The sequence below is a fragment of the Sapajus apella genome, unplaced genomic scaffold (assembly GCF_009761245.1).
Source record: "Sapajus apella isolate SASKATOON/1434 unplaced genomic scaffold, GSC_monkey_1.0 scaffold7, whole genome shotgun sequence".
NCBI lineage: Eukaryota > Metazoa > Chordata > Mammalia > Primates > Cebidae > Sapajus > Sapajus apella.
This window is the reverse complement of record NW_022436947.1, coordinates 4239831-4265323: the sequence shown is the minus strand read 5'-3', so window position 1 is coordinate 4265323 and position 25493 is coordinate 4239831. Positions and strand designations below refer to the sequence as shown.

The 25493-nt window shown below is 38.7% G+C and overlaps 1 protein-coding gene across 13 annotated transcripts in view; it reads right to left on the bottom strand.

Annotated features, from left to right (window-relative positions):
• Nucleotides 1-25493, bottom strand: part of DGKI (diacylglycerol kinase iota) — a 445403-nt gene that overhangs the window by 209871 nt on the left and 210039 nt on the right. For 5 of the 13 annotated variants that reach the window (XM_032275879.1, XM_032275890.1, XM_032275882.1 and 2 more), the window contains 5 exons: nt 17200-17271; nt 13248-13364; nt 2802-2924; nt 2458-2532; nt 1912-2010 (listed from right to left, as the gene is read on the bottom strand). In XM_032275879.1, the coding sequence (XP_032131770.1) occupies nt 1912-2010; nt 2458-2532; nt 2802-2924; nt 13248-13364; nt 17200-17271 (486 nt within the window). The remainder of the gene's footprint in view (nt 1-1911; nt 2011-2457; nt 2533-2801; nt 2925-13247; nt 13365-17199; nt 17272-25493) is intronic. The other 8 variants (XM_032275883.1, XM_032275886.1, XM_032275889.1 and 5 more) reach the window with 5 other exon arrangements.

Below are 25493 nucleotides of genomic sequence, written 5' to 3'. Positions count from 1 at the left end.
AGAAAGAAAGAAAAAGAAAGAAAGAAAGAAAGAAAGAAAGAAAGAAAGAAAGAAAGAAAGAAAGAAAGAAAGAAAGAAAGAAAGGAAGGAAGGAAGGAAGGAAAGAAAAGAAAGAAAAGAAAGAAAGAAAGAAAGAAAGAAAGAAAGAAAGAAAGAAAGAAAGAAAGAAAGAAAGAAAGAAAGAAAGAAAGAAAGAAGGAAGGAAGAAAGAAAGGAAGGAAGGAAGGAAGGAAGGAAGGAAGGAAGGAAAGAAGGGAGGGAGGGAGGGAGGGAGGGAGGGAAAGGAAAGAAAGGAAAGAAAGGAAGAAAGAAAGAAAGAGAGAAAGAGAGAAAGAGAGAGAGAGAAAGAAAGAGAGAAAAGGAAGAGAAAGAAAGAAAGAAAGAAAGAAAGAAAGAAAGAAAGAAAAGAAAAGAAAAGAAAAGAAAAGAAGAAACAGATATCTTACAAGCTCTATGTGCCCTAGGAAAGAGAGCTTATAATGATTTAACACATGCATTTTATATGTGGACTGTCATGATAAAATATACTTGAAACTAATTAATATGTGATGCTCAGGTGGCCAAAATCATAGAACCAATTACATATCCATGTTCCATGGTTTCCAACTGTATCTCTAACCTTTGATAGGCCATAGGGATACTAGTCCAAGAGAGTGGGTATGGTTCAGAGAAAACCGAACTTCATTTCAAGGGTTAGTAATAAGAAGATCATCTTGGACCATTGGATCAATCCTAATTATACAACTTCCTTTGCTTCTATGGGATGACTAAAGGGTTTCAAATCTCCAGTTGTTTATCATAAAACTTGCAGGAGGCCAGGCACGGTGGCTCAAGCCTGTAATCCCAGCACTTTGGGAGGCCGAGGCTGGTGGATCAAGAGGTCAAGAGATCGAGACCATCCTGGTCAACATGGTGAAACCCCGTCTCTACTAAAAATACAAAAAACATTAGCTGGGCATGGTGGCACGTGCCTGTAATCCCAGCTACTGAGGAGGTTGAGGCAGGAGAATTGCCTGAACCCAGGAGGCGGAGGTTGCGGTGAGCCGAGATCCTGCCATTGCATTCCAGCCTGGGTAACAAGAGTGAAACTCCGTCTCAAAAAAAAAAAAAACTTGCAGGAATCTTGTCTCGAAATGTAAAATACATACTTAGTGGATAAGGAAAATATTTTCTCATCCCTACTCAGAAGAAAATAACAGAAAATTAAAGACAATAGAAAAGTATTGATAAGAAGCCTCAGAGAGTAAGAAGAGAATTGGATGAAGTGACAAAGACCAGAAATCAAGAACAAATTCTGTCCTTTAAAGAGCAGTGCCACTTTAGGCATGCCTTTAGACTTAAGTTTTCTAAGTCTACTTCTTTATTCTCAAATGATATAAATATCTGTGCTATCAGATTTGGGCTAGGACCAAATGAAACCTGAAGAAGTGGGTATTTTCTATAGTGTTGATGGTATTTGCTAATAATTATCATGGCTCATGAATCATCCTTTTTTCTTCTCCAAGGATAGGGATGAAAGTGACTGTATCTAAATTGCAATAGAAAGAATAAAAATAAGTTGGTAAAGGGCCTCCTAACTACAAGAATTGAGGAATCCTGAAACATATGAACTAAGAGAAATTCTGGAATAGCCTTTCTTGAAAATCTGTAAGGAAGAAGTCAGTAGTTAGGTCTCTTAAGCACCTCTGTTATAGTCTTACGTGGGAGCAGGCAGACAAATCACAGAACGTCTAGGTTTTACCTAGCACTGTAATGTGTAAGGCTATCAGAGAAACAATAAACCTGTTCCTGAGAAACTGGATGTCTTCCAAAGCTTGGGATCCTAGTGGTATAATTTTCATTGGCACTGAGAGTTGTGTCTTCAAGAAATTATCAAAACTGCTAAGTTAAAAATCATGACAAATTACTCACCTGGTTGCCTCCACTCTTGGGATTCACAAATACAAGCAAGGGTTTCATGAGAGGAGAAGAGATGGGTTTTATCACAAAAGGACGACCTTTGTTTTCCTGCTGAAAGAAGCAAGCAGTACTGTTAGGAGAAAGGAAGTGGAAAACCACCACCACCCCAATAAACCCTACATTCTGTTTCACAGGACTGACTCTTAACACAACTTCCACGTCAGGCTTGGAAGAAAATATCTCAAGTTATCATTTGCTCCAGATAATTAAGACAGGCTTTCTATTTTACTCTGTCAACTCCAAATATTCCAGAAATACTAGCTTTCATCTTCATCATAAGCATCTTGGGGATGACATTTCCAGGCAAACACAGAGGTTGGTTTTGTGTGTTTGTTTTTTAAAAGAACAGGAAGAATTCTATTGTAGTTAGAGTACAGTGAGGAGAAAGCAGTGGTAGAAGACAGGTCAGAAAAATCAGCTTGGACCAGATCTCACAGGACAAAGGAGGCTACGGAAAGAAAGTGGAAATTCCTCAGAATAAAACTCTGACACACTCACTTCCATCCCTCTTTTACTGGCTTTTCTTTTAAAGCTTGTTCTCTTCTTCTTTCGATTTGAAGCCTTCAGGGAGTTCTGCAGGGAAAGAGAGAAACACCTGAGCTCAGAGGCAGCCAGCCCGGGGGCTTTCCCATGCAGAACCAAGTAGAAGATGACGGCAGCGCATGCTGTTCCACTGCATGCTTCTCATGCTTTCACACTTCCAAGCCACTGTTCATGGGTAAGCCACAGACAGAAATCAGTCGAGTGCTTTAGAGTAAGCGACTGACTCTCCACCACACGGAGAGGAAGGGAGTAAGAACCCCAGAGGCTCTCATGGACTCACATAACAACACATGTTATACCTGCCAACCCTCCCAGTAAAAATGGAAGAATCCCAAATTCTCTGAGGGGCTCCAGTCTCCCGCCCAACCAGGTTCGTCTCCCGCCCAACCAAGTTCAAGTTCATCTCCTCGTATGGAGATCACCTATGTGGAAATGTAAAAAAGGAGGCCATTTTTCATGTTTTTATTTTTCTTTCTTGTTCTTTTTTTTTTTCTCAGTTTACTCTTTTGGTAATGATCTGTCCTAGTAATAGCCATAAAATGATTCTTGACCCTAATGGAAATTTATGACCCAACTGTCCTATCAGCATTGATGTCTGACTTGTAAAATGCAAAGATAATACTCACCTTCAATCACTATGACAGTGAGGTAGAAGTCATTGTTCTTTCTTTCTCTAAAGACCTAATGGTTTAAAAAGTTTTCCCTCCCCTGGTAGCCTTGATTTTTTTTCTTCTCATAAAAGTGCCTCAAGCTTGTTGAAATACAGTGATCACGCTCCCCCAACACACACACAATTTACTTTCCTGATCTTTCTCTTTCTAGCAATTGTATAAACCACAATATTGTGATTACTCCAACTAACCATTTGCTCTTAATATTTGATACAGATGCTTTGAGAAGAGCCTGTCATAGGGATCAGTCACAACTCACTGATTAAACACAAGATAAAAACAGATTTAATTAGTAGAGAGTCGATGATTAATTAGACTGCTACCTTTAAAAGGCAAGATATTACTGACCACATAATAGATGTTTAACAAAGTATTGACAGCAAGAAATGCAGAATTCTTAAAAGTTTATATAAGTATATATGCATGCATTGTTTAAGTTGTCAAACAGCTTGAAGAAATGTAAATGCCTATTCTTCTACCTTTTAATGTATTCTTTTTTCTTTGAGCATTCAAAATAATCTTTAGTATAAAGTACATATCTTAAGGCATCCAAATTAGTAAGCTTCTAACTATTTAGCTTTTATTTTACTTTGACTTGGATTTGGAAAAAAAATATAAATTGATTTATGACCTGTGTTCACCAGGGATGACGGAAATTTTCAAGAACTACCATCTGTCCCAAGGTTTTCTTTTCCCATTAGATTAAAAGATTTCAGAATCTCAGAGTCACACCAGGAAAAGGGAGATCCAGGAGTTCATGGGTGCTCTAGACCCCAGGTCATTCCTTATTACTCACTGTTGCCTATACTTCCCCCTGAAGATAGATCTTCAAGTTTCTGAATTCCCAGTTACAGGGGTCTTCTATCATGTGCCTCACTGAGGAACATTTTGCATTATGAAAGCATTTGCTATATTTTGATAGATTTCTGTTTTAAACTGTTTAAAAGGGAAGAAAAATGATTTGAAATCATTAATTGTTTAATCAGCCAAATGATCTAAGAAGAATGCTGGAAATCATAAGGCTGGCAGGAGCAGTATGTATTTGGGGTCAATTAACGATGCTCTAAATGGTTCTCAACTATCACTGCACATCGGCATCATCCAGAGAGCTTTGAAAAATGCTCATGCCTGGGCCCCATTGACTATTCTTTTTTCATCTGTTTGGGGTAAAACCCAGGCAAGGATGCTTTTTAAAAGTTCACCAGGCAATTCTATCATGGAGTGATGGCAGTAGAAAGAGGAAGTGAGGAGATACATAGATTGTGCTAAGCAGAAGATGAACAGAGACAGGAATGTATGTCTAGTATGGACTCTGACTCTCCCTGTTATGAGATCAGTGACCTTGGCCAAGTCAAACTTTTGAAAATAGTAGTTTCTTAATTTTAAAATGATGGTGACAATACCCACCTCACTGGACAGTTGTGAAGTTATAACCAGAAAAGGTATGTGAAGCAGTTAGCTTGGTATCCATCCCACCATAAGCACTTCAGTACATGTTAGTTCATTCTAAATAATGCCTCATTCTCAGCCGTGTGTCCCCAGCACCTAGCACAAATGCCTGGTACACAGTGTGCACTCAAATCATTGTTGAAATAATGAATAAATATTACTATAATTCACAGCACTTACTGAGCCTCTCCTGATATGGGAAAGGATCCTTGGGAAGTGAATGCTTGCATCCTAACTTATTTATATTTCAGTTCATTTACTGCCAAGAGCAATGCCGGACACCAGGTGCCTACAGGAACATGCTGTGAGCCTAGGTCCCTGACAGTACTCGGCAATTAAACTCCAAGACACAGATCTAACACATCAGGCTAAGAATTGTTTCCTAAACTTGTCTGATCATAGAACTCACAGTATTTCAGGTGATTTTGATGATTAAGCACATGTGGGGAACACAGTTAGAAAAACACATTAAAGTAAGGCTTGATGTCTGAAAACAGAGCAGGCAAATAACTCAATTCTTATAGGAAACAGACACACAAACAGGCTTGCTTTTTTTTTTTTTTAACACAGAGGTAACAAATACAAGTGTTTCTGAGCCTCACCAAACCAAATGCACCTGAGGCCTTCTTCACTTCACAAAACAAGAACAGGGCAGAGATCAAACACAGTGGTTGACTTACAGTACCTGGGCGCATCTATGTGACCTCTGAGTAAGCTTACAGCCCTATGGACAGTCAAACAGAAAAGATAAATAGGAAGAATTTCACAGCACACCTCAAAATCCCAAGGCTTCCTTCTAGTTTTGTAGAAATATGTATCTCTAAGTATATACCTTCATTTAGAAGGCACCACGGTTGAGTGAGGAAAAGATGGGCTTGAAGGCAGATTTTTGGATATATTTTGACCATGACTAAATCACCTACTCCTGATAATCTACAGGATCCCTTATCCTGCCTGGGTCAGTATTGTTGAGAAACTTCAACACAATGGCACGCTTCGTGAGAATGTTAAAATTACATCAAGAAGTGACTGTGTAGAATTATTGGTGATATATTCAAGAGACCTTTAACACTTATGTTCGAAAACAAAACATCTCTATTATATCAAGGGCAGCTAACTCAGTGACACAAAGTGTTCACTTTGCAAGATCAACACTGAAAACACAGTGAAGTGCTGTACCCTTACTTGGATTTTTGCATTCTTCTGATTCCAACAGCAGTCGCCCTGCTCTAGACATTCTGTGCCTGCTCTTTTGTTAAAGACCTAAAGAAAAAGGCTTTTTGTTTTCTTGTACTTCATACCAGGATAATTTTACCTTGCCACAGAAATAAATGATCCTATCAATAAAATCCTGATCATACTTATGACTCCTTTCTGGGCTATTAAGAAATACTTAACGGGTAAATCACTCAACTGTGACTGAAACTTAACTACCTCTTATTAGTCTTCAGGGTCTTTTCCAGATTATAAGATCACAAATGACTGGTTATAATAACAGATCTCAAGAGAAGAGATCTGTATCCCTTCTCTGTCATCCCAAATAAAGTCTTCCCCCATCATATACTGGACAAAACTCTGGTAGACAATAGGAAAGAAAGTCATGGACGTAGTCTGTGAAAGAGCATTCTTACTCTGCTGTGCTCCCATTGTGTCAAGGAACAAAGGCTGCTGTGAGGACAGGCAGGCAGGAGAATAAAGAAAACTTATTCCAAAAGTTACAGACAGGGTCCCAGCAGCGCCAACTAGGCCTTTTTGACTAAATCACAAGTAGTAATGAAGCTTGAGAATTCACCAAAGGAAATGGTTTGGGCAATTTGGAGGCTAATTTACAGGATATTACTGGTCATTGCACAAAATTAGCCATTACATTTCATGGGTTCCCAGCATTTTAAGAAGATTATCCAACCAGAAGAGATAAACAAAAAAAGGAACTATTATAAGGAAAGCTCATACAGAGCTAGGAAGGAATGAATGCAGCATTATTTATAAGAAGAACATTAGAAACAATTCCACTAGTAGGCAGATGGATCAATAAACTGGGCTATATCCACAGCATGGAATATATACAGCATCTTTAAAAATGAGTTAAGCCTGCACACAGTAATATAGACTTTTCCCCAAAAATTTTTTTTTCTTTTTTTTTTTTTTTGAGACAGAGTTTCGCTCTTGTTACCCAGGCTGGAGTGCAATGGCGCGATCTCGGCTCACCGCAACCTCCGCTGCCTGGGTTCAAGCAATTCTCCTGCCTCAGCCTCCTGAGTAGCTGGGACTACAGGCGTGCACTACCATGCCCAGCTAATTTTTGTATTTTTAGTAGAGGTGGGGTTTCACCATGTTGACCAGGATGGTCTTGATCTCTTGACCTCGTGATCCATCCGCCTCGGCCTCCCAAAATACTGGGATTATAGGTGTGAGTCACCATGCCCGGCCTCCAAGAATCTTTTTCTTACTAAAAAAGTCAAGTTTTAAAGCATTATGTGAAGAATGATGTCATTTATTAAAAATGCACACCCTTACACTCAAACTGGTTCTGTGTCTTTTCTGTGGGTGCATTTCCATGCATGTAAATGTACAGTAAAAACTCAGCATATATCACAGAAAGAGACAGGGGAGATATTTATCATTTTAAATGTTGGTGAAAGGCGACTCTCTTATCTGAAATGTTGAATTTTTACAGGGAGCATATTTATGTATTACTCATGTTACTACAAACTAAACAATAAAAGATTGAGCATTGTCATTCTTTCAAAGAAACCAGCTTGCTCTAGTGAGTACTATGAAGTCACAATGGGCTATACTGAGGAAAAAGAATGAAGAATCCATTTTATATTCTTTTTAGAAGACAGGAGAAGCCCAATGAGATTAGTGAGAAAGTTATAAGAAAGTGACAATTTGGAAAATTTAGGGGATCAAGTGCAAAATATATTTTCTAATGGTGTCATCTCATGATACACAGGTTCTGTGAAAGCCTTCTCAGCTGTGGTCTTCTACAACTTGACTCCACAAAAAATTCACATAAATCTCACTCCACCAGCTCCAAGTGTGTGCGCTGGCACTTGAACATCTTTAAGTTGCCTGTCCAATCAAAATATCATCTAGTAATATTTCCTGTCCAAAAGAGAAACACTGATATTTGCAACTTAAATAACTTGGACTTCAAATATATCAACTTGATTCTTAAAATTGGGGTATTTTTAAAATTTGAATTATTTAAAATCATCTACCTTCCATTATCTTTTCATTTCTATAAAATAACTTCTTCATCTCTCTAAATAATGAGGTGATGAAACCCAGCAATTCACCCAAGCAGCCCTCACCCACTTTAGCATCAAGGTTTCACACAGCCACCAATTCCACAGTTGCACATGGAATAAAAATGAAGTATGTGGTTTAATTCCAACTCTTTATAAACCATGTCTCCTGACCATGATACACTCGAATAGATTTCCTTTACTCCTCCTCTCTAGAGTCATTTGTTTAGAGGCAAACATCGCAAATAAAGCTGACTTTATTTAAAGATCCATCTTAACTGCTTTCAGTAAGTTCTATCAGCGTTTTTTTTTTTTTCTTTTTTTTGAGACGGAGTTTCGCTCTTGTTGCCCAGGTTGGAGTGCAATGGCATGATCTCAGCTTCCTGTAACCCCCACCTGCTGGGTTTAAGCAATTCTCCTGCCTCAACCTCCTCAGTAGCTGGGATTACAGGCATGCGCCACCATGCCCAGCTAATGTTTTTTGTATTTTTAGTAGAGACACGGTTTCACTATATTAGCCAGAATGGTCTTGATCTCCTGACCTCGTGATCCACCAGCCTCAGCTTCCCAAAGTGCTGGGATTACAACTTTTCTGTCCTTTTCAGCCTTCTTTTCACGGACACTGTCTACATCCTGTAAGGCCAACCAAAAATGGCATATTTTCCATTTAGCCTACACTGATCCCCATGACCGAAACTTCTCAGTCCTGCTTCATATTCACACTGTGTTTATACATCTTAGGTAGCACTGACCACTCTCCACCTCGGACAGATAGGCCACCTTGGATGCTGACGATGGCTGATTCAACCAATCTGTCTGGTCCCTTCCTCTCAGCATCCTGTGTGTTTCTCCCAAAGATGCACACTGACCAAAACATAAACCTTCCGAGAGAGGAGGCACTCTTTCATTAGGGATTTACAAACAGCTGAATTCCCCTTTCAAAATCCACAAACACTCTGCCCAGTGACTTAGATAGTTCTAGCCATATTCCCACTAATGAGTATACTCTTTGTGGAAATGGATCAGGTCTGATTCATCTTTGGACCTCTTACTGCAAACAACTGTATTTCTGAATGTAGTTAAATAAACATTAACTGAATTAAGAATGTCTTCTCTACTATTTATTTTTGAAGCAGTACAGTAGAGTATAGAAACATATACATATATATGTGTATATACACATATATGAATCCTCAAATTTGGAAAAACATTTTATTCTGCTATGCTCCACCTACCTTCCAAATTCTCCATTTGTTAGTTACTTCCCAATGTCTTACATGAATTCTCTCATATATCTACCTCCAAGTCCTGGCTGATAGCTTGCCACTCATGATCTACACACTATAAACTATAGTTTTTACTGTCATCTATGATCAGATCACAGACACAATGACTTTTCTCCTTGTTTTCTTCCTCATTTTTTTTTAATAGTTATAGAACTTAACAGTGGTGTTGGAAGAGTTTCAACAGAAGAGTTTAATTGTTCAATATTATATAAATTAGTAAAGTGGCTACAGCAAGGTTATTATGGGCCCAGGTAGTATTGGCTCAAAAGTCAGAAAGCTCTTGACCACTGCTGCATTGTCACCACAAGCTCACCATACACCAGCTTTTAAATAGACTATGGTTCGTTGGCTAACTTATCTGATGGTTTTGAAGCCCACATGAGGGAAGACTACTAAAATTTTTAAAATCTGATTCACCAAGGTTGGCCACCAAAAGACTGGGAGGCAGTGTGGCATACCAACAGAAGCTTGGTTTTCAGAATCAAAATACCTGTGTGCAAGTCCCATCTCAAACTATTTAATAACTATATGACTCTGGGTAATTTATTTGACTTCTCTGTGCCTCACAAGCCTCAGTTATAGAGTGAGCATAACAGGATACCTGCTCATAGGGTACTATGATGATAAAATAAGGTACTGAAAGTAAAATGCTGAAAATTTTCCTCACACATATAAATGTTAGCTCTTCTTACTATTATTATTATTATTATTGCATTGTCCTGAATCATAGATGGCAATAAAAAGGTACATGTTGAATAATGAATTTGGACTTTGCATCTAGGCTATGAGCTATAAATCCCATATCCCATTAAAAGTAACCAAGACTCTAGAGAAAGGCTGATTCCAGGTATGGACAGGAAATGCATTAAATGATCCTGGGACATGGTACTATTCCTAAAACCAAGGAAGCTCTCAAAACCTCATGGCTCATAACAAATGGAGACAGACACCACGTGGAAGAGGTTACAAGTGGTTGGAGGTGAAACAATATGAACATAAGAAGAATGATGACAATGTATTGAGAAACACATAACACATAAAAACATAATAAGTAATTTCATAATGATACTCTCCAAGAAAAGCACTATTACAACCTATAAAGGTTGCTAAGGCATCTGCTTATCATTCTGAAAACTTACAAATAAAGGCAAATTCTCAAACATGTGTCATGTATTTGTTGGGATGAAGGAAAGGTCTGTTTTAGAAAAATCATAGCTAGAAAGAGTAAAAATTGGAAATTGACTCTTTGCAACCCCTAATGCAATAATAGACTTTGGCAAAAACCTTTGATAGATAATAGATGAAAAGCTGATGGTGAACTTGATGATAGATGCATTGGGATGACAGTTCCTGAACCCACTGATGTATCTTAGCATCACTGAGAGTGAAATGGTTGATATCCTTTCCTGTGATGGCAACAGGATAGAAATACACAGCACTGCCAGTGTATCCGTTTTACCAAAAAAAAAAAAAAAAAAAAAGAAAGAAACCTAAATATAATTGAGTCCTTGTGTCTAAATAGCAGTTTACAAAAAAATATGGGCAATAAGAGAAATAATTTGGATACATGGTAAGAATCAGCCAAAATCAAAATATGGGAAATCCTATGGGTAAAGTAATCCAATTTCATCAATAAGTGGCCTGACAAAAGGGGATACTGTTCTAAATTAAGAGAGACTTAAGAACTAGGTCAACAAAAGGCAGTTGTGAACTTTGGATTCTGTCTTGAAAAACAATTAAAAAAAAAAGGTACATTTGAGACAACAGGAAAAAATGTTAAGTCATAATATGACTGAGATAATGGTATTTGGGTTTTTTTTTAATGTTATCTTTTATGGAAGCGTAATGAAGTATTTACAGACTAAGCGGTATGCTGTCTAAGATTTGTTTTAAAGTATTCCAGCAAAATAAAGAAAAAGGAGGAGGTTCCACTACCAGGAAGATGGGGTAGATGGGGTGAGGCAGGAGGAAACGGATGTGGCTCTGACGAGGGACCACAGGGGAGGCTTGTGGGGATAGAATGTTCTGTATCTTGACCACATCAAGGTCAATATCCTGGTTGTGATTTTGTACTACAACACTGAGGGGAAACTTTGGAAGGGTGCCAGTGATTCCTCAGTATTACTTCTTACAGCTGCATGTGAGTCTCAAAAGGAAAAGGTTAATTCACAAAATGAAAATAGGATGTGGCAGGAGATAGATGAATGGCAGAAAAGTTGGTGGCTATAGGATTCGTTATAATCTTTTCTCTTTCTTCATTTGCTTGAAAATTTCTATAAGAAAAACGGTTCCTTAAGGTTTAGAAAAGTAAACTTTGCCCTACACACTGGTATTATCTCTGATTTTCGTAACTGGTGTGTCCGCAGACTTTCAAATTCCCACACCACTAGGTTATTCTACACGTTCTTGCTAGCTGTTTCTTTCTAAAATACTATTTTATTTTACTCTATGATTCCTTTGCTTAAAAGGAACTCTGCTACTTCAGGATAAAGTTCACGGTTATTAAAAAAAAAAAAAATCCCTCCACAGTCAGGCCTGAGCAGTTGTGTGTTCATCTCCTATCTACTCTCTGCATAAACTCTGCACTTCAGTTAAACTAGACTCATAATTCCACGGATATAGTTTTGGACACAGTACCCGTGCATGTATGCCATTATCCTGCCTGCTACTCTCTCTCTCTCCTCTACCGACCTAAATATCACCCATTTTTACAAAGCAGAACAAAACCCATCTTCTTAATGAAGCTCTCCCTCTATAATAAGATTCGTAAGAGTAAGGATCATGTATTTTATTACAATGACTACTAGCCTTCCTCAGACAATCGAGTCTTTCAATGGAAAGCTGTGGATTTAACTGAATGAATGTTTAATATAAAACCTTGGAGAGATTACAGAATTTTAGAAAAAAATTTAGAAGTAGAAACGTTAAAGAGATTTAAAAATAAAAACTGGAATTCAGTACACTTGAATTTCAAATAGCAATACTATATTTAATTTGTTTTGTCACCTTGGGTAGCTCATTTAACATATCTTGGTATTTGGTTCTAAAATATAAAATGAAGTACTAGGCTCCTCATTTTTTAATATGTAGATACTATACTTGCCTCTGGAAAAAAATATCCCAAGGGTTTCCATAGACTATAATTTTATTCCTAAACATTACTCATCAACAGAGGCTAAACTTTATATAAAACACCCAAAGCAAAACAGTATCCCTGATCCACTAGTTTTTAAATAAACCTGAGTCAACGAGAATGAATTACATGATGAGTCTGCAGACCACAGGAAGTAGGAATACCATATCATGTAAAGGTATTGAATTTGACACATATTTCCTGAAGTGCCTGCACCCTAAGGGAGGTACAGTCTCTCTTCCCATAGCATTAAAAATCTGCCATCCCAGAATTTGGCGCCAACTGTCAAAGATGTACAGTACAAAGGCAGAAACATTTCATTTCAAAGATTATGACCTTGTCAAGAAACCACTAAGGGTTCCCTGAATACTGAAACAGAGACTCACAAGGACAGGAAGCGCACTGGGGAGAACACAGAAAGAGATTAGATATTAAGAGAATAAATTCTACTTTCCCTTAAGGAAAGAATGTTGCTCTCTAAGTAGGCCTGTGTATTCAGGAAGGTCATGACTCACAGTCTGCCTTCCAGGTTGGAAGTGGCAGGAATCTGAACCAAACCATGAAGCCTGTACAGTTTGCCCTGGCACAGACCCTCTGAAAATGCACAGGCTGGAAAGGAACACAGTTGTATAAGAATCGGCTATACCTACCACTAGTACTCAGTGAAACTTGGGAGCGCAGCTATCAACAAGAATATCATTAGCACATGAATGAGGAAGCAACATTCCCGCTCTAGAACTTTGATTTCATTAGGATAGGGAGGCTGGTTCCAGGAGAGAGCCCAGTGCGGGAAAGAGATGGGTCAATGGGATGAACTGTGAAAGCTACGCATAGGGCCTTGGGAATGAGTGAACAGAAGTCATAGAACCCAAAGACTAGTCTCGGGAGAAAAGCAAGAAGCAGCAGTTCATTTTTCTCAGCACTGGCCCAGCAGCACCAGAGTCCTGGCAGTTACCTGAGGTTTCTTCACCTTAATGATCCAAGTGGGCGGGACAATAACAGCAGCATGAGCCCCCAGGGAGCAGGGTTCCTCAATGTGATGCAGCATGAAGCAGGTCACCTTATTGTGAAACTGAAGAGAAAAATAGCCCAGTAAACAATTCTGGTCAAAGAGAAATGCTGCAGCAAGAAGGGATAAATATGCATACACGCGCGCGCGCACACACACACACACACACACTCTCATTGCATGCACAAAAACACATATGCATGCACACATGCACAGTGGGCACATACACACGGAGGACATGCTTTCCTCATCACCACCCAGCCTGCCCCAGGAGATTAGAGACCAGACTTTGAGTTTATTCCGGTTTACAAACTTATAACATTGATAACAAGAAATCGGGCTAGCAGGATGAAGCCTGCTAAAACTTTCTAATTGTTGAATGGAATATTTACATAAAAGTGTTAGAGTCTTGGAGAGTTCTATTAATCCTGATTTCACACAAAATTTTCGCACATATTTCCCTTGACCTGTGCTGGCCATGGATTTGGTTGATTTAAGGTAATGTTGAGAAGGAAATGAACAGGCAGAAAGGCAATGCCTACCACCTGCCTTTCCTTTTCCTATCATAGATACAAATCCTCCCAGGTTGTCTTTCCAGTTTAGAGAAGGCAGAAGAGAAGCATGATGTCTCTTCTACAGAGCTGAAAATTCCAGAGGTAACAAAGTACAAAGAGATTGCTTCTGTTGGATTTGTCTAGTGCTGCTAAAAAAAAAAAAATACAATGAGCCTATTACTCTTGGCAAGTCTAAAGTGATTTTTTTTTTGAAGGGAAGTGAATATAGGCTAGCAATCATAACAATACCACAGTATTAGGGTCTTAACTCTATATCCCAACAGTGACACTCGGACTGGTGACCTCAGACCAATCAAGCTTTCAACCATCTTTTGTGTGACTATAAAGTGACAGTGATGTGCAATAACACTCATTTTTCTAAAAAAGGAAACTAAAATCAGCATTACACAATAATTACAGGCTTTAAGTTTTAATCATAGTGATTTTTAAAAATGTAACTTAAGTTTGTTAGATTTACTTCACATAACTATATAATTTATCATTTTAAGTGGAGCAATTTTAAAAGTAAAAAGTATCACTGATAATCATCACATTGAAACAACAAAGACAAATTAGGACTGTCTCAAAAAAACTGGCAAATATGGCCACCCTAATTACATTACATAACATTAGAGAGGTTTTTGTCTTCATTTCTGCATGTCTTCAAGATCTGCTGTGATCTAGTGGCTAATTATTAATCAAGCCATTGTGTATAAAATAAAATAATTAATAATTCTGCCTGCCACCAGTTATTTGTGATCTGCAAACAAATATACCAGAAAATGTTATTAAGTTATTAACATTTGAATACCTTTTTTTTTTTTTTTCTTTTGAGACAGAGTCTTGCTCTGTCACCAGGCACCAGGCTGGAGTGCAGTGGCGTGATCTCAGCTCACTGCAACCTCTGCCTTCCAGGTTCAAGCAATTCTCCCGCCTCAGCCTCCAGGATAGCTGGAACTACAGGCGCACACCACCATGCCCAGATAATTTTTTTTTTTTAAATTTTAACAGAGACAGGGTTTCACCATGTTACCGAGGATGGTCTCGATCTCTTGACCTCATGATCTGCCTGCCTCGGCCTCCCAAAGTACTGGAATTACAGGCTTGAGCCACTGCGCCTGGCCTGAATAATTTTGTATTTTAAAAATACAAAATTGTTTTAAATTGCTCCTTTTTTTTTCTTGGCAATTCAAATAAACTCTCAAATGCATGACCACTGCCTTTCTAAAATGTTTGGGATCGAGGAGACTGCCAATGTCAAGCCTCTCAATGTATACTTGAGTGATCTCCACTCTAGAGACTCAGAGGTACATCCAAGATTACACAGCTTTTAAATGGTGGAATCAAAACTCCAACCCAGGAAACCCAGGTCCCAAAATATTCTTTCTCCTGCACCATTAAGGGTCACTTATTTGTTTCTTGGTTGGACATCAAATGTCCTAGAAGCAGTTGACCTGGACTGTTAAAACATATCACCCCTGTAATTTGTGTTCAAATCTTTTATATCTATCGTCCCTGCAAAAATCACCTTCTACAATGTGGGAAATTGGGAAATTCAAAGATAGGTGGAGCTGACCAAAGCTGTACCACCATGGTCAGGTGAAAGCTGTCCTTTGTCGTGATTCAGTGGACCATAGGTTAACAGAAAGAGCACACATGTTCAAGTGGAATTGAGTTTCCAAATTAATTGAACCTGGAGAGACCATCTCACCACAGCCTGGTGGCTGCACAAGGTGGGAGCAGATGCAGCCTGTCCTAGCACACCACTGCCCAGGAGGCTGCCCCACCAGGATAGGAAACCCAGGAGCAAAGGTAGTAGCACTGGGGAACCCTGGACTGCAAATGGAGATATTGCCTTGATGGTACAGAGTTTCATTCAAGAACTAGGATGGTCTTATATTTGTGCACACATTCTTGAACAGATGTGCAATAATTATTTGTGTAACAAGTAACTGAAAATAAATGAAAATGTCAGGAATAAAAAATATGTCAGGATCGTGATGCAGCAACACTGAGCTTTCCAGACCACTGCACTTCTAGCTAGTGACAGCAGGTTCTTCTGACATGTAGGGGGTAGGAATACTATTTGATTAAACTGCATGAACTACCAACATTTAAATGGTTTTCACCCATGAAATGTCAATTTCGCATGTTTCAACTAAATGAGTCTGTGCCAGCCCTACGGCCTGTGTGGCTAGTTTAGCATGATGTGTGTAGTGGTATGAGTTTTCTGTAAACCTTTAACCTCACCAAAACACCACAGCCTTTTCTTTGCAGGTCCCCTGTGCAAGGAAGGGATTATATATTCCAACTTATTCAAAAGAATAGGGAGATTGAGAGATTATAGCAGGCATCCGCAAACTTTTTCTATAAAGGCAGAGGGAGTCAATATTTTAGGCTTATGGGACCATCTGCCTCTGTTGCAATTACTCAGCTTTGCCACCGTAGCATGAAAGCACCTGTAGACAATATATAAATGCAAAAACAGCCACAGACAATATAGAAGTAACTGGGCATGGCTGCATTCCAATGAAACTTTATTTACAAAAATAGATGGCAGCCAGGCTTGACCTATGAGCTGTAGTGTGCCAATACCAGGGTTAGACTATACGTTATCCGGTAAAAGAAAGAACAGGTACACTGGCAAACAAATAAGAAAATGTAGCATCTGGTAGAGACAGAGGAATTAGGCTCCAAGTAAAGTGGGAAAAAAAGGTAGATGAAGAAAAGTAAATAGGGACATTACCATCAGATCCTAATGCATATATATGTTCAAATGTGAGAAAAAGCTACATTTCAATGAGCATACAGACAACATCCAAACCTAAAAAAGCATACAAGAACCACTCTTCTTATCCTCACACTTAGCCCCAAAATAAAAATTCATGCACATTAAAACCAGAAGAACCAGGATTCCTGTCCACCTGTGTTGGTGGGACACCTCTTATGTCGTACATGTCTTTGCTTCTAATGTTGCACCTTCCTACCATAGGAGGAGTTCTCAACAATACAGAGGCATGGGGTCGGGGGGGGTAATGTGATCTAGGAGTGAGAAGCCCTCAACTCTAGTCCCAGTATTAGAATTAGGGGAGGATTTTCTAGTCTTTGACTCCAAGCCTCAATGTATATAAAATACAGAAGTTAATTTCTCTCTCTAGTGTATCCCAGCTCATCTACACTATTGCTCCATAGCTTCAGTTTGTCTTTCTTACTCCAAGGGCCCTATATGAGAAAAGCAATACATTAAATTAGGAATGCCTTCTATTTACGGAAGGAACTCAAGTAATGACATAAGCATATTTTGACAAAACATGAGCCATTGCTTTATTTCATGTCAAACTTACCGCCTGCTTGCACCAGGAACAGCTGATAGCCACAATCTCTTTACTGTGGAAGGAGAACTTTTGCTGGAAGCCCTGGGATATTAGGACAAGAGACAGAGAATTTAAAACCACCTCAGTTACAGCACACATTTGCCCTCCTGAAGTTCAGTGAAGTGACTAAGACCAGAACTGTCACTGAAGGTGAGGAGAACTGCAAATGCCACATGGAGCACCACACTCTCCACTTTCTGCCTGCAGTGACTATGCCCGAAGCATTTTGAGTGTGAGAGAGAGGAGGGGCTGGTATTTCTTAGACCACAAACTACTCAAAGTCGGACACACCAAAAAAAGCTTTATGAAAAAATAAATGTAGTTCTGATATATTTTTATTATAAGCAAAGGAAAAGCCACTATTGGTTCACATGGTGCTGTATAACAATAATCATTCATCGCAGAGGTTCTGTACAACTTCATCACTTAAGAACCCAGAAAAAAAGAAATGAAATATCAGAGAGACAATGACTAGAAGTCAGGGTCTGGGAGAAGTCCAAGGGTATAGTAGTAAATTCAGCCACTTTCATAAGCCCCTTGAGATGTCTGCACTCAAAACAAGCAGCTTTTAATGTTTATTCTTTATCAGGAAGCAGCAATGAAATCAACGAAATGGTAAACCCAGTCCTCTTAAAGGAACAAGCTGAATTACTTTTCCATCAAGAATGGAGAAGGTGATTTTGGCTGCCGCTGTCCCTAAATAATGGCCAGAGAGAAGTATGTAGTATTGCTCAAAGAATTTTTTTAGCCTTCCCAAAGCTCATCCATTTCCCTCTGCCTGTGAAATTTAAACCCAAACAAAAATTTCAAAGGAACCAGAAAAAATGTTAAAATGGAGCTTTTGTAAGGTGATCAAAAGAAAACAGAAAGATGTAATAGCCAGGAAAGCTATCCAAGGCACTGTCTAAATAAATCTTGCTTAAGATGTACAGACAATTTTAAGTTGAAAATCAATTACCACATTATTAAATGATGTCCCAGTGGCATTTTTCCATGCCCATAATCCCTGCCCATCTGCAGTACTTTGTATGCCACTGGGCATTTTCTCCTTTTGAGCCTCTCTTCTCTCTTGATTTCCTAATACACCATTCCAGTTCTCTTCCGCCTCTCCAGTCATCTGTATGTGCAAAGAAGACCAGGACTGGTTTCACTATTTTTGCTCCAACCTCAAATACCACTTTCAGAGACATGATGTTAACATCAGATTCTCCTGGGTTTTAAAAAAATGTATCCATCAATATCTCATTCTCAAAAATCTAAGTGATATTTTCACTCCTTCTGCAGAAAAAAGTTAACATAGCAAGCCTGAGACTCCTTAGAAAGACTGCTTGCGGCCGGGGGTGATGGCTCACACCTGTAATCCCAGCACTTTGGGAAGCTGAAATGGGAGGATCACCTGAGGTCAGGGGTTCAAAACCAGCCTGGTCAATATGGTGAAACCCCATCTCTACTAAAAATACAAAACTTAGCTGGGTGTGGTGGCACGTGCCTATAATCCCAGCTACTCAGGAGGCTGAGTCAGGAGAATCACTTGAACCCGGGAGATGGAAGTGGCAGTGAACCGAGATTGTGCGACTGCCCTCCAGCCTGGCTGATAGAGCAAGATTCAGTCTCAAAAAATAATAATAATTAAAAAATACAAAGAAAAGAAAAGCTGCTTGCAAGTTTTGTCCTTGGTTGGCATCTGGGAACTTGGATTTCAGGAGAGTTTTCCAATTCCCAGCACAGTTAAGAGTGTCTCACTGGGCCTAAACTGTTTGCACAGGCTGGGCACAGTGCCTCATGCCTGTAACTCCAGCACTTTGGGATGCTGAGGTAGGCAGTTTGCTTGAGGCCAGGAGTTTGTGACAGGCCTAGGCAACAGAGTAAGACCTTATCTCTATATTAAAAATTAAAAAAAAAAAAAAGAAACTTTTTGCACAAACAATGTAGTTTATGCTGAGTATCTGCTGTCCCTCTGAAGGTCTGGAATTTTATTATGTGCAATGCAGAGGGTGCTTATGTGAAAAGACCTCAATAAAAACCCTGGACACTGAGTCTGTAATTCGACAGGTAGACAATATGACAATATTCCTTCCACATGTGTGTCACAGTACATTGCTGGAGGAATTAAGCGCATCCTGTGTGACTCTGCTGGGAGAGAACTCTTAGAAGCCTGTGCCTGGCCTCCTCCAGACTTTGCTCCATGAGCGCCTCCCTTTGCTGATTTCACTTTGTATCTTTGTGTTGTAATAAACTATAGATGTTAGCACTATAGGCTGAGTCCTGTGAGTCCTCCTAGTGAATCACTGAACCTGGGGTGGTCTTAAGGACCCCTGATATGCTCCTCTTCTCCCAGATAATGACTCTTGCTATTTCTTCTTCTGTCAATGACAGTATCTTTTCCCCAAGAGAAAAAGTGCATGTGTCACACACACACATGGACTTAAGCACTGCATCAGATTTGATGTCCATGTGTTTACTATTGCAGGGCCAGCAACAGCCCCCACAGCCCCCAGCACCTGAGAGTTGCAACTGCCTAACGGGAATAGCTTACAAGAGGACACAGAGTCTAGGGAGCCAAAGGGTTAGGTATGCAGGTCTTTTCAAAGATGATGCCAAACTGTTCAATATGAAATAAGATGGCACCAAAACTGCAGAAATGACTTCACATTGCAGCCATTTGAAAACGTCCTCATAATCCCCCAAGCCATTTTTCAGAGAACAAAAAAGAGATAGATAAAATTCCTCTTGAGAGCTACAGCTACACTTTGTGACTACTGTGTGAAGAAAGAAAAGAGCAGCAGAAGCTAGGGTATGACCCAAGTGTCTCTGTCCAGCTCAGTATTACACTCTGCTGATGGTCGCCTCCCATCTGGATTTTTGCTCCATTTTCTAAGTTGTCCCTTCACTGATAGTCTGCTTCTCCCTTTATTCCTCACTCTATCCTGGGCACTGCCACCAGGTAAAATGATGCTTTCTAAGTTTCTGCCACCCATTCAAAATACTTAAATGACACTTCATTCCTTACAGATTAACAGAATAAACTCTTCATGCCACCCATAATCTTTCCATCAATTTTTCAACATCTGTCTTCCACTTTGTATTATAAATTCCCGTCCATAATGAGACAGGTCTACTTATATCCACAATATACTTTATTCTTTCATAGATCTTTTATTTATTTATTTTTGGCTCTTTTCTCATTCTCAACATACCTTCTAGAAACCTACCCCCATTTCATAGGCAGTATCTAAATGTTGCTTCCACTAAAAAATCTACAAGAGTCTTCCAAAATCCCCTCAACTCACCGTGATCTCTCCTCATATAGGCCTTGCCATCTATATCTACCCTTGCCATTGTAAATTAGCTGTCCTGTGTGGCTGCTTATTTTGTGTGCACATGTATTATCTCTCCAAAGGAATTATAAGCTCTTTTAAGGGAGTCAGTCCTTGTATAGTTCTTAGCAACTTGGCATAGTTCTTTGAACATCATAGGCATGTCATGATATTTTCTAATTAATTGAACAAAAAGTTGCTGCTACTCTCTCATGATCTAATTACAAACTTCATGCTATTCAGACATTATAAGCCTTACCCAAGCCACCTGAAAATATGTCTCCTCACAGCATCCTTCCAGGCAAAAAAACTAACCACTACAGGCTGGGCACGGTGACTCGTGCCTGTCATCCCAGCACTTTGGGAGGCTGAGGTGTGCGGATCACAAGGTCAGGAGTTCAAGACCAGCCTAGCCAATATGGTGAAAACCCGTCTTTACTAAAAATACAAAAATTAGCTGGGCATGGTGATGGGCACGTGTAGTTCCCAACTACTTGGGAGGCTGAGGCAGGAGAATCACTTGAACCCGGGAGGCAGGGGTTGCAGTGAGCCAAGATTACACCACTATATTCCAGCCTGGGCAACAGAGTGAGACTCTGTCTGAAAACAAAACAAAACAAAAAACCTAAACCCTACAGACACTGCAGAGATGGTACGATTGTAATATTCATTTTTAAGTCTACAATACTGAAATGCTGCATGGCTAAAAATCAATACAGTAGAATTCATGGCATGACAGCAGTAGCAGCCATAACTAGAGGTCTGCTAAATGTTATGGTTTTAAACGTATAATTGTAAGTCTTAAATGCAGGACACCATTCCCTCCACTTAGATATCAGATGGCTGTGCATCAAACAGAAGCTGAAGAGAGATGGCAAAGCTCAGAATCGTTCTTGGATCTTCTTGTTGGCTGAGTGATCTTAGGCAAATCCTTTAACTCTTCTAACTTCCTCTTTCATGTGAAAATGGGAATAATAATACAAACCTCTCCTATAACACTAAGTGGTTATAAGCATCAAATGAGGCCATGCGTTTAAAAGTCTTTAAAACACTTTACTTATTTGCGTATTTAATGTGTTTTTATATAAAACTAAGGAGTGCTTTTATTGCCAAGATCTATCAACAGGAACCTCTTCTACCATCTTGCTGAGAAAGCTTTCTAGTGTCTAATATGTAACTACGTGATGCTCTACTAATGATACAGGGTGAGTGTATTCAGCCCCACCTCACTACTAAATATTAGCCCTCAGGCTTCTGGGCGAGAACAGATACAATTCACTGTGGTACTGACAGGCAGAGTAATACCAGAAACAAACAACAAGGCCAATCACGATTGGGGCACTGGGTACTATGCTTATGCAGTATTGTAGAGGGACCCTGGGCAATGAGCCGGGGGGTAATCGACTCTGTGCTTTGTTTTGGATTCTGGTCTCACAGACTCACAGCAACCATGGCTTCAGGCTTATCATCCAACGCAGAGACGTAAATAGAAGCACATCAGAGCCTTCATGGATCAAGTTCCCATAAACCACCTGCTATGGGAAGACATTGGCCAGGCTCTCAGCATGCCAAAAGAACCAGATTCCAAATTACTCATTTTTAAATGTTGGCCCAAATCTGCTATTATGGTACTGACAGATGCCCTGACTGAAGTTCAACTGATTCTATGATTTTTAAAGAGCTGTTTAGTTCAGCACTGTCAAAGAGGAAAATAAGGATGGGAGGCCAGATGCTTTGGATCCAACTGACTTCAGAATTAAAAATACCAAGAACATTGAGGAATAAGGTCATTTTTCTGTTCTTTGAGATTTTTCAATCAAATTGAGCCTTTGGAATAAAGTTTAAACCAGATTTATTTTGAGTACTAAAGCTTTGTTGCCTTCTGATTTCTTCTGCCATCTAGGGCAGGTACCAACTGGCACTCAGTTTTACAGCCTTGGCTGAAACCAGAAAAAAAGAGCTTGACTTAAAATAAGCTGAATTTATTTCATTATGTCTGTATTTAACTTTGTTAGGGGTGAGAGAATACTCTGACCATGGGCTGATTCGATCCAACACAAGAGCTAATATTCCTCCTGCCTCCAAAACTTCAAACAACAAAATAAACCTCTCCATATCCACTGGCATGTTCAAGGCTCATAAAGTATTACAAAGGACAAATCCATGGAATTATCAAATAAGACTGACTCAATTTGCTTTCATTAATATTTATCTTAAAACACAGAACTCCAAACATTTCTGCACAAATACTACCTATGATTTTTTTTAAAAGTACTTTTACACATTTTATATTTCATTTCTAAAATCTTCATCATATCTTTAAATAATGGCAAAGTTAAATTTCTAGCAAAATAAGACTAAAATTTTAAAATCAAACTATTAGACCACCTATAAAGGTAGCCTATGGGACAGAATAACATAGTGATTTGGTACTCACTAGTATAAAAGAAAATGTTTCCATTTTCACTTTGCTAGAAGACCTCAGACTGGTTGTGGGGTTTCAATGTAACCATTTTCAACCCACCAAAGTTGATAAGCAACTGTGATGTTTCGGCATCTCACCAGTAGAAGCAGATAAGCAACTGAGACCTTCACTCAACCCAGGTACAGACCCACACCAACCTAATTGAAAACTTTTTTGACTGATTAAAAGTGGCATTTGTTTTAACCAACTAGCTACTGACTTATGGACTATTTCCATCTCGTCCAGAGTGTAGCCTTCAGTCTATAACTAGTAAAACCCACCAAAAACCAAAACCCTAATACATACACAAATTATTGGCTTTTCTCTTCAACAAATTATTCAGCCCAGCTTTTCACAGATACGTGTATGTGTACCCTTGCCTGGTAACATGATTAATGTGAATCCTTGAAAATTAGGCTGGTTTGATAATATGCCTTTTACTTAATTTTCCCACAGTGTAAAAATGGGAACATAGTATTCTAGATTTTGTAAAACTAGAGTTTATGTACTCACAGAAAACCTAAGTTATCTGAATTTCCTAAATTTTCTATACAAATTTTACTAGTCTTAAGTTAAAATTGTTATAAATACTTAAGATCTTCAAAATTTAAACATATATTGGATTATAATAAACAATATCTTTATAATTTTTGACAGTTCTAAAAGTTATGTGACTCTAGATAGTTATTTTATTAAAATCATCTTTGAAAAATCTAAATGCTTGTCTCCTGGATTTAATTACAGTACCATTTATGGATTTAATAAAAGGCTCTGAAAGTTTTTCAGTGCCCTTATTGTCCATAATATTTTCTTATACCAGGGAACCATGGATTCATGCCAATAGATTGATATTTTATTAAATTCCTCTATTCTAATATTGTTGGTAATCACAATATATTATTAATCAAAGCCAATCACCCCCATCATCCTGAGAAAGGTTTTGCTTTTTCCATTCATTTATCTGAAGGCTCCTGCTACAAGCTACAGATCATTCAGTTTTCTGGGGAAAAACATCAAAAATTTAAGGCACAAGATTCTTAGTACAACTTAACAACTCTTACCACAAATGTATCATATGGTATAAAAAAAACACACATAACTTCCATGACATCTTCATTTCAGAAGCAGATGCCTTCATGGAATTAGACAACTTAACCCAAGACCTTGGAATTGAGAGAGACACCTATAACAATGGCAACTGATTTATATTTTAATTTACATTTACTATTTTTAGCTATGATATTTATATTTCATATTGCTATGACTATTCTGATTCTAGGAAAAAAATACTTTATTCAGATAGTGTTATATTCAATAAGGTCAAAATTATATATGAACCTTTACCTGCTGGGTTTATATCTTTGTCCTAAAACACCAGGAAGGTTTCTTTATGAAAGTATTATCTTAGTGATGCAACTAGCTATAATTATGATAATGCTGAACCATGAAAATTAATTTCTATCTCTGATTAACTCATAATTAATAATCTTACCAATAAAAATTATCATTTTAATGCCAATAATATTTGCCAAGCAGGGATTTTTAAAACCAAAAAGAAAAGACTAGTTAAAATAGTTTAAATATTTTTGAAAGATAGGATTGATGCTAACAGAGTTACCAATGACAAATCAGTTAAGCCATCTAACCGATAATCTTGCTGATGGTGTGACATTACAAGAAATAGTTGGTTTTACTCTTAACCCTGAGCATTGATAGCGGAAAATGCTCTTTCGCTAGTAGAATTAGCTACACTTCCTTTTTGTGTAAACATAGACTATTTCACTATACTAACTCCCAGACAACTGAGAAGGAGACTTTAAAATTCCCCAGAATTACTCAGATTGTGCCCCTCCTTGCTTCATGAATTTATGTCAAGGTGATATAAGCATGTAATATATGTCTTAGATAAAGAAAGGAATCTGCTCTCTAGAAAGAGTTTTGACTTCACTTCAGGGTTTTGCTACATCTCCTCTTCCCAGTGGTATCTCAAATGATCTAACAATCTTTCCAGAGCAATGTGCCTGATCAGGGCAGCGGAAGAAGCTGCTAAGAGAGAAAAACATAACATCTCAAAAGAACTAGCTGCAGGACCTAACCAATGTGTACCCGCAGAAATGGGAGAGTGTCAGGGGACTGGATCCTGAGGGTGAACGATAAAGAAGGCAGTACTTAGAGCTGGATAAAGAAGAATTTCCCATTGTGGGGGCACTCATCTACAATAGAGGATTTAACACATTATCAAGAACCCTAGAAGATGATGATAACACTGGTGTGGCTTTTCAAAACTTGAGCAAAAAAAAAATGAACCATGTTAAGTGAAGTAAAAATGCCTGAATTGCTATGACAGAGGAAGAGGCAAATCAAATCTCAGAACTGAGCAGGCTAGGGCTGCTATACAAGATACAGCTGAAAAGCCCATCAGGTGACTATGATCTGCCAGAGGCCTAAAGGACACTCTATTTACCAAAGAAGTAAAAAACAGG